The sequence below is a fragment of the Grus americana genome, chromosome 23, assembly GCF_028858705.1.
Source record: "Grus americana isolate bGruAme1 chromosome 23, bGruAme1.mat, whole genome shotgun sequence".
Classification (NCBI taxonomy): Eukaryota; Metazoa; Chordata; class Aves; order Gruiformes; family Gruidae; genus Grus; species Grus americana.
In genome coordinates this window covers 4,994,469-5,003,603 of record NC_072874.1, presented here as the reverse complement: position 1 = coordinate 5,003,603, position 9,135 = coordinate 4,994,469, and the positions used below count along the sequence as shown (strand labels likewise).

Genomic DNA, 9,135 nt, shown 5'->3' with positions numbered 1-9,135 from the left:
TGCCTCCCCCCAGCTCCTGCAATCGTGGCCCTGCCCGGTGCTCTCAGCTATATTTAGCCCTCCCCCGTGCTATTTCGCCTGCCTGGCAGGAGTTTATAACTGGCCGGGACAGCCCCACCTCCTTTCTGCTTTCTCTCCCTTCCCTTCCCTTTCTTTTCCCCATTTTTTTCCCCTCTTTCTGCTCCCAGCCTGGCCGCCGCTTTGCACCAGGCTGCCCTCCCACCCCTGCCCGACCCCCCCATGCTGGCAGCGCCCAGCTCTGCCTGCTCCTGCCTTGGGTTTGCTCCACCGGCCACCGAAGCCCAGCGAGCGACGAGCTGCCGGCATGGGGCCCGCTGAGGAGCTGGTCCGGATTGCCAAGAAATTGGATAAGATGGTGGCCAGGAAGAGCACGGTAAGGCGGCTGAGCCCCTCGGGGTGGGTGCGCACACGTGTGCGTAGTTACATGCATGTGCATATTTACATGCATGTGCATGCGTGTTTGGACATTGCAGCATGGCTCAGGGGAGGGAAGGGCGGGGGGTTTACTTTGCGCCCCCCCGATTGCTCACGGTTCCAGAGGGGCCGAGTGGGTCCAGGGAGTGCTGAGTCCCCACAGGTGCCACCAGCACCCCGGGGTGCTGCCTGTGCTGCCCCAGCCCAGCCTTGTGATGTCAGAGCACCCAGGGGTATTTTAATTTGCCTCCAATTTGGGGCTCTCTGACACCCCATCGCTTCTGGCTGTTGGGATCTGGGGGCAAGGGGCGGGGGGGGTGTCTGTCCCAAGGGTGGCAGCTCCGGGCACCCCTTGGCAGCGCAGGACCATGGGCAAACATGGGTGACAGGTGCTTGGCCACCAGCCCGGCCACCAACACCCGATCGGGGCTGGTGCCCTGGGCTCAGCCCTGTGCAAGGGAAAACTCCCCGGGGAGTGGGGGTGGGGGTGGCTGGTGGGCATGACCCCCCCCCCCCAGACCCAGACCCAGGTCTGCCTGTTGCACAAGTGCGTGCAAGCATGCAAAGGGAGGGGAGGGGGCTGAGTGACGGCTCCCAGGTGGCTTTGGCAATGGGGTGCCGGGGGGGAGCCAGGATCTGGCCCTGCCACCCTTTGCTCCAGGTGAGGATCCATCCGGGGATCCTGGCAATCCGGTTACGCGTGGGCGAGCAGAGTTGAGCCCGGCCCTTAAAGTTAATATTTGACCATTTCTGCTGGCCTTTGCCCCAACAAGGTGCAGGCTCCCAGGCCCGGGGTGGGGGGGTGGGCAGTGCTGCTGTTCCCCCCCCAGATCCAGTGGCTTTTTGAGATGCCAATGCTTGGAACTGAATCAGACCCCATGGGAGACACAGGGGCTCTGCTCCCCGCTGGGAATTACCCCGGGGTCAAGGGACTGATCCTGCCCAGCCTTCCTGCTCCACACCCCTGTGCCTGCGCTTTGGGGAGGGGGACAGAGTCAGGGTCCGGCCATGGCACAGGGATGTCCCCTGTGCCCATCGTACCGGGGAGGGCCTGATCCAGCCCCTCAAGGTGGGGCGGGGGTCCAGCCCAGGCTGGGGCTGTGTGCCCTGTGGGGGGGATACCTGCGAGCTGGCGTCTGCTACTGGGGCTCTAAAAATACCATGGAGGAGGAGGAGGGCTCCGTGCCCGCGCTATGTTTAGCCCTGCAGCCGCTGTGCACCCAGGATTGGGCTGAAACCCCATGGGTGCGTGTCCCACAGACCCCCGCACCCCTGCGTGGGGACACTTGGGTGTCCCCCAGCCATCCCCAGCTCCCAGCAGCCCGGGGTTTCCTTACGGAGTTTTCCTGAGCTTTAAGGGAAGCTCTTGCTTCCCAGCTGGAGACGTGACCCCACGCTGGGGTGATCCTGCAGGATTTGGGTTTTGTGTTTTCTTCTATAAGTGCATTGCTGTGGAGGGTCAGATGTTCCCCAGGGACCCGCCCAGGGCTTTGTGTCCCCTTTGTGCCCTGCCTGGTGCTGGCGAGAGGAAAGGGGGGATGCGGGCTGTCTCAGCATGTCCCCCCCCCCCCGTTTCTCTCTGGATCCTCAAGGGTCTCTGTGGTCTCTCCCTGCTCTAGGAAGGGGCGCTGGATCTGCTCAAGTCCCTCACCAGCTACACCATGACCATCCAGCTGCTCCAGGTGAGGGGGTCTGGGTAGGGGGCAGCAGTTGCTGGTGGGGGGACACCCCATGGGGTGGCTCGTCCTGTCCCCAGCTGGCACATCCCTAAGGACACATCCCTGCTGTGCGTCCCCAGACCACGCGGATCGGGGTGGCCGTCAACTCGGTGCGGAAACACTGCTCGGACGAAGAGGTGGTGGCCTCGGCCAAAATCCTCATCAAGAACTGGAAGCGGCTGCTGGGTGAGCGATGTCAGGGAGAGGCAGGAACCCTCCCCAAGCCCCAACCCTCCCAGGGCTGTCCTGGCACCCCAAACCCCTGATGGTCTCCAGGGGGGTCAGGGTGGGATCAGTCCCGAGCTGGGACCTGCAGGCTCCCATGCATCGCAGCCACTGTAACCCTGTCCTGCCAGGCCATGTGCAAACTTGATGGGTTTTCCAAGGGCTCGTTTTTGCTCTGGGATGGAGTGGTGTAAATCAGTGTGTGACTCCCCCGCCAAGGGCTAAGCATCACCCCCAGCCATCTACCCACCCTGGGATGCAGCTCCCCAGGTGTCTTGCGCTGTTTTGGGCCATGCCTGTGACACCCAAATCCTTCCCCCAGAGTCCTCCACCACCTCGAAGAAGGAGAAGGATGTGGATGGGAAGAAGGAGAAGGACACTGATGGGGAGAAGGAAAAGAAGGAGAAGGGTCTGGATTTTCCCAGCTGCCCCAATGAAGGGGTGAAGCACCCCAAGAGCCTGGCCGAGAAGCACAGGGAGAAGCACAAGGAGAGGTGGGGGCTCCTGCCCGCTGTCGGGGGGCACCAACCATGTGGCTAAGGCGTCGGTGGGGCTGATGGGCGACCACCCTCTGCTCGCTCCTTTGGAGTTTGGTTTATCCATCTCTGCCTGTCCACGGGTGCCGGCAGCACTGCCGGAGAACCAAAGGGCAGCTGCCTGCAGCTGTGGCAGCACCAGCTTTCAGAGCAGGAAAGGAGAAATGGCTTTTTTTTTTTTTCTTTTCCCTTCTTGAGAGCTATTTATTCCCTGAGCGAGGGCTGTTTGGATGGTGCTCATCTGACCCTGCCCTGCTCTTTCTCTCTCTGTCTCTCCCTAGAAAGCCCAGCAAGTCTGGTTCTCATGCCACCACCCCCCGGGGCCACTCTGCCGACTCCAACCCTGAGAGGTACCTGCCGAAGGATGTGCCGATCCTCATGTTGGGCTCTACCAGGCACTGCCAGCCTAGGGGAGGCTTTGCTGGCAGCCTGGGGGCTGGTGGGGCTTGGGGGTGGCTTGGTCAGGGATGGGGTGTGCAGATGGGCAGGTGGGATCCAGCTCGCTAGATCACAGCAGGGGATGCTGGGACCAGGCTCACTGAGAGCATCTCTCCCTTTCTTTGGGCTTCTGCGGTGAAGAGAGTCCAGCAACGGCCGGAGCCCTACTGCCTCCTTGAAGAAGTCACATTCAGATGGCAAGAAGGAGAGGTGGGTGCCTGGACTGGATGGGGATGGGAGAGGTCGGATCCCAGCCCCCCGCCTGGTCCCTATTGCCGTCCTCTGACATGGGGCTCGTCCTGCCAGGAGAGACTCTGCTGACTCAAGGACCTCTACCACCTCAGCCGTCTCCTCCTCTTCCTCCCCGCAGAAGAGACTATCAGGGGACAGGTAAGGGGTGGGGGGGGCATCCCCAGGCAACCTGGGGATGCTTTGAGGGGGGGAATCACCTTTGGGGATGCTCTGACCTCCTTTGGGGATGCTCTGATCATGGGATCCACCTCTGGAGTGGGTAGAGATGGCTGGGAGCCCTGATTCTGCCGTGGGCACTGGGACATTCCCCATGAGGAGCAAATCCTCCTCTGGGGAGATTCCTGTTGGCTTCCGAGTGGTCTCATTGATGTCCTGGTGCCTGAGGTCCTGCCACTGATCCCTGCCCCCTGTCCTACCTGCTCTGTCTCTGGTGTCATCCCCACTGTCGTTCCCCCCACCGTGCCACCCCCAGGAGACCCTCTGTGGGCACCAGCCCCTCGCCAGCTCCCACTGGCTCCCGGAGAAACTCCAGTGACAGCAAGGAGGAAAGGTAGGAAACACCCACCCCACTGCCATGGGACCCCTGCCAGGTCCCCTGGGGCTGTGCTGGGACCCTGGACCCTGCCTGTCCTCCCCGTGTGCCCCTCCAGAGCCAACAGCAGCAAGGCCAAACCGGAGACTCCACGGACGCCCACCAGCCCCCACTTCTCACCCAGCCCCTGCTTTCTGGCCCCCTGCTATCTCACGGGGGATTCGGTGCGGGACAAGTGCATTGAGATGCTGACGGCCGCCCTCCGCATGGGCGGTGAGTGGGTCTGGGGGGTGCTGGAGCTTGGGGGGTGCTGGGTCTGGGGAGTGCAGGAGCCGGGGGGGCTGCAGGAGCTGGCTGCACTGGGCAAGCAGGCAGCTTTAAGCCCTGGTTTCATTGCATGTGGCAAAACAGGGAGGAAAGATGCCTCCAAACCTGCGTTGAGCTGTGGAGTCACAGCATTGCCCCAGCCAAGTCCTCCCCTGTGGGTTATTCAAAGGGACTGCAGGTAACCCATCACCTCCTCCCTAAGCTACTGGCCCAAACTGGACTGTTTCTCCTATGAGATAGCCCTAAGAGAAGCAACCCTACAATAACAAGCGAGGCTCTGTGTCCTGGGGCACCCACAGCCCTGTGACAGCAAACTCACCCCAGACTGGCAAATAAACCGCAGCTGTAGCGCATAGCTCAGTGCTCAGCCCAAACATGAAAGACAAGGAGGTTGGTAGGGTCTCCGATAAGGGCTTGGATGTGGGGGTGGGGTCTTTGTAAGGTTCAAGATGGGTAAAAATAATTTTTTTAGAGATGGGGAGCCTGCGACAAGTTGAGGGGGAGAGGTGAGATTTTTTTTTTGGGGGGGGGAGTTTATTGGTGCATGGGGAGGCCCGGCTGGTTTCATTCTGAAAGTCACCTCTTGGCCTCTGCTCTTCAGATGACTACAAGGAGTTCGGTGTCAACTGTGAGAAGATGGCATCGGAGATTGAAGATCATATCCTTTGGGGGGGCTTGGAGTCCCCAGGCTCCATCTGCTGGGGGACACACATGCGGGCTCAAGAGTGGTGGTGGGGACAGGACCGAGGGTGATGGGCTCTGCTGTCCCCGTTGCCTGCAGAGGGAGCCCAGACCCTGGTTAGATGCCGATGCGGAGCAGAGCATCCCCTGGGCACCTGCCTCAGCACAGGAGTCTGTGTGCCCCCCCCACCCCTCCGCTCAGGGACCTGCCTTCATCTCTGGGGAAGTAAAACCCAAACCCACCCACGTCTCTTTTCTGAGCCTGCTGTCTCTTGCCAGCCCTGGTCCCTTGCAGTGCCTGGGCTGTGTCACGCTCGCAGGGATGGACCCACCTCCGTTCACCCCCAGCTCAAGGCTTGGGGGTCTCCTGGCAGCACCCCGAGATTGGGACCAGCCCCAAGATGTTTTCTCCTCCTGAGTACGCTTTGATTTTTGGTGCATGCCGAACTCTGGCAATGTGCCTGGGGCTTCACGGGACCCCAAAGCTGCCACCCCAGCCTGTCTGCCAGCATCCATGCAGGCAGCTGTGGCTTTTTGGGCAGCCTGGGAGGAGGAGAGCAGGCTGAGTCCTCTGCACCGTGAACTCACATCCCAGCACGGAGCTTGGTGACTGTCCCTATGCCCTGACAGCCTTTGGGTGTCACAGCAGGGAAATGCAAAGGTGTTTTCCTCCTCACATCCATCCCAAGCTGTGCTTTATCCTACTGAGCCCAAGGAGGAGGAGATCCCCCGTATGTGGTGCCCCAGGAAGGAAAGCGCTGTTGAGATCGTCCACCTCCACGTACACGTGGGCACTGGCCCTGGTGACAATCAGCACCATGTTGCCCAGAGCAGCAGCAGGACCCCGCAGGGCTGGCATCTCCCCGCCTTGACCCCTTGATTCCTTGACGGACCCCCCACATATCTTCCAGGAGCTGAAGAGCACAGACATGAAGTATCGCAACCGGGTGCGGAGCAGGATCAGCAACCTGAAGGACCCCAAGAACCCCAGCCTGCGGAGGAAAGTGCTGTGCGGGGCCATCCTGCCCAGCCTCATCGCCCGCATGACTGCCGAGGTGGGGAGCAGTGTGGGGGGCACGGGGCTGGCTCTTGTGGACCACGTCCATGTTACCTCTGGGGGTGAGTGAGACCTCCCAAAGCCTCTGTTCCTGTTGCCCAAGGGCTGGCTGGGTCGTCGGCTTGGTGGTGTCCATACTGGGCTTGTCCCAGCATCTCCCTGTCCCACCCTGGTGCTGGCTGGGGCACAGGGAGCATCAGGCCATGGGTGCATAAGCATGGGGGTGGCAGCCAAAAAGATCTGGGCACTGCCTGGTCCCCCCAGAGCCCTGTAACTCCTCAGCCCATCACAGAGCTGGGTGCAGGATGTCACACTGGCAGGAATCAGGCTTGAGGGTTCCCATTCCTTCTACTCAACTGGGGTCCCCAAATCAGGCTCCTGGGAGCCCAGGTCCCTCCGTGGGGAGCCCAGGTCCCTGCAAGCAGCAGTTTTGGTTTAAGGATGGGGTGATTTTTTTCATCTGGATGGGCCTGAGCCCTCCAGCAAGCACAGAGAACAGGATCAGTGCTGGTCCTGGAGAGGATGGGGAGGGTGCTGGACCATGGTGGGTTGCACCCTGTGCCAGCTTGGCTGTGAGCCCCTGGGCAGAGCCGCAGCAGTGCTGACCCTGCTGGGCTGGTGCCGGTGGCAGGAGATGGCCAGCGATGAGCTGAAGGAGCTGAGGAACGCCATGACCCAGGAGGCCATCCGGGAGCACCAGATGGCCAAGACGGGTGGCACTGTCACCGACCTCTTCCAGTGTGGCAAGTGCAAGAAGAAGAATTGCACGTACAACCAGGTCAGTCCTGCAAAGCCCCTGGGGCTCCCTCCCATCCCCAGGGAACCCCGACTGGGGGAATGCCAGAGGGGTCTCCACTCACCCGGCCGCCCGTTCCATCCCAGGTGCAGACACGCAGTGCTGATGAGCCCATGACGACATTTGTGCTGTGCAATGAATGTGGGAACCGCTGGAAGGTCTGTGCCCAGCCAGGGGGGCTCCGAGTGCCCCAGCCCTTTCCTGGCCCTGGGGGGGGGCGTGGCAGAGCCCCCAGAATGGTGCCGGGGGCTGGGTGATGGCTCACTGCCTGCCCTGGCTCTGCTTCTCCTGCAGTTTTGCTGACGGTGCCTGGCGATGGGGCTGGAGGGGATGCGGTGCAAGACGGGATGCTGTGACAGCCACATCGGGCAGCTGAGGTGGGGAGGGAGGGTGATGGGGCAGCACCTGGTCCCCACATCCCCGCTCCTTGTTTCCTTGCACTGGGTTCCCTTGAACATCCCAGGAAACCGGGCTCTGGCGACAGGCGGGTTTGCTTGGGAAGACCTGGGTGAATTCGAGTGGTTCCTCCTTGTAAATACCTGCCCTTTGCTTGGGGGTGCGCTGGGAGCCCACTGGGAACAGACGCGGCTGTGGAAAAGGACACTGGTCTGACCCGGGCAGCTCGCCTTTCCCTGGGGGAAACCTGGACTTGGATGATTTGGGGGCACGAGGGACATTGTCCCATGGATGTGGGGCTGTGCCACTGTCCTGGTGGTGGGAAAGAGCCAGGTTTTACCCCCAAATACCTTCTTCTCCACCTAAGTGCAGCAGTGGGAGGACATGGAGGGATGCAGGGTGGTTGTAGGGTGTCTGGATGCTGGAGGGATGCCACCATGTCCCTCTGCTCTGCGACACATGGACCTCTCTCGAAGGAACTGTGTCCCCAGGAAAGGAGAAGGGATGGGGGGGCAGAGGAGTGGGGGAAAAATCTCCAGCTAGAGCAATAAAGATGTGAACTGTCTCTGTGTCACAGACTGCTTTCTGAAGAGGGGTTGGGACCTGTGCCTCAGTTTGCACCCCTCCAGCTCGAGCCTTGCGGTCCTCCAAGAGCCCCCGGCCAGCTCTGGCACATGTCTTGAATTCACCAGCCCCCAGCTTGGGATGTAGTGGTAGCTTGATGCCCATCCATCACCTGCCTGGTGATTAAATACCTTTAATTAAGGCTGGAGTGGCTCCCTGGCTGGGGCTGGATGCTGAAGGCTGTCCCGTGGCAGGGCAGCACCTCTACTGACAGCTGGGAGGCTTTTCCAGGGAAAGGGCATTGGGGACCGGCCAGGAGATGAACCTTTGGCTACAGGAGGTGCAGAATGGAGCCTTGTGGCACCGATCCTGTCTCTTGCCGCCACCAGCCTCTCCCAGTGGCTCCATTATGGAGGCAGCAAGATGTGACGGGGATGCAGGTAAGGTCATGGTGACCGTGGATGGGGCATGAGGGTGCTGCTCCTATGCCTGCGTGAGATGACAGGCAGGAGTGGAGGAGGATGGTGGAGCTGTTGGAATAACCGATCATTAATTTTTTAATTTTGGGATGAGGTGTGAATTTTTCCCCAGGCAGAGCTCAAGGCAGTTTGCACCCAGATTTGGGTGCTAACCCACCAGTCTCTGGGGGTCCTGGCAGCCCAGGGAAGGGTCAGACACCCCTGAAAGCATGCTTCAGGCTTTGGTGCTCATTAGCACGCCAAAGTCATTAATAAGCCTCCAAGGCAATTGTTTACACTTGCAAAGTCACGTGGCTGCAATTAAGGAATATGCGGGGCTGTGGGGGATGAACAAAACATCGGCATCGCCTTGTGCATCGTGGGCGGTGTGCAGGGAGTGCAGGACGGGCAGCACTGTGCCAGCATCACACAGGACCAGGGCTTATGTGCTGTCCCCGGGGTGCAACAGAACGCATTTGGGTGGGACAAGCCTGAGACGGGGGGATTTAGACCCATATTTTTTGCAGTCCAGTTCAGCAAAGGTGTCTGAGCAATACTGGAGAGACCCTGGCCCAAACACTTTGTGAATAGAACTCCCGGCATCCCTATGTGTCTGTCTGTCCCACAGGGGACATGTACCCAGGGAAAATGTCACCCTGCACCCCCCTCCCAGGTCTCCTGAGAAATCCCAGAGGAGGAAAGGGAGCAGAGAAGGCAAAC

General features: G+C 60.6%; 1 protein-coding gene across 1 annotated transcript; it reads left to right on the top strand.

Moving 5' to 3' along the window:
- Window positions 1-94: 94 nt before the first annotated feature.
- Window positions 95-7,958, top strand: TCEA3 (transcription elongation factor A3). The gene is made up of 14 exons (XM_054802711.1): window positions 95-394; window positions 2,055-2,117; window positions 2,234-2,339; window positions 2,701-2,872; window positions 3,196-3,264; window positions 3,494-3,562; window positions 3,659-3,742; window positions 4,077-4,154; window positions 4,255-4,409; window positions 5,065-5,126; window positions 6,050-6,199; window positions 6,833-6,979; window positions 7,084-7,155; window positions 7,292-7,958. The coding sequence occupies exons 1-14, from the start codon at window positions 326-328 to the stop codon at window positions 7,298-7,300; spliced, it is 1,305 nt and encodes a 434-aa protein (XP_054658686.1). The 5' UTR covers window positions 95-325; the 3' UTR covers window positions 7,301-7,958.
- Window positions 7,959-9,135: the final 1,177 nt, after the last annotated feature.

What these genes read in the sequence shown, in the direction of transcription:
- TCEA3 (XM_054802711.1), top strand. Translation starts at nt 326, where the DNA reads ATGGGGCCCGCTGAGGAGCTGGTCCGGATTGCCAAGAAATTGGATAAG. An exon ending in CGGAGATTGAAGATCATATC is followed by an intron (nt 5,127 to 6,049) that starts CTTTGGGGGGGC and finishes CCCCCACATATC; the next exon opens with TTCCAGGAGCTGAAGAGCAC. An exon ending in TCGCCCGCATGACTGCCGAG is followed by an intron (nt 6,200 to 6,832) that starts GTGGGGAGCAGT and finishes TGCCGGTGGCAG; the next exon opens with GAGATGGCCAGCGATGAGCT.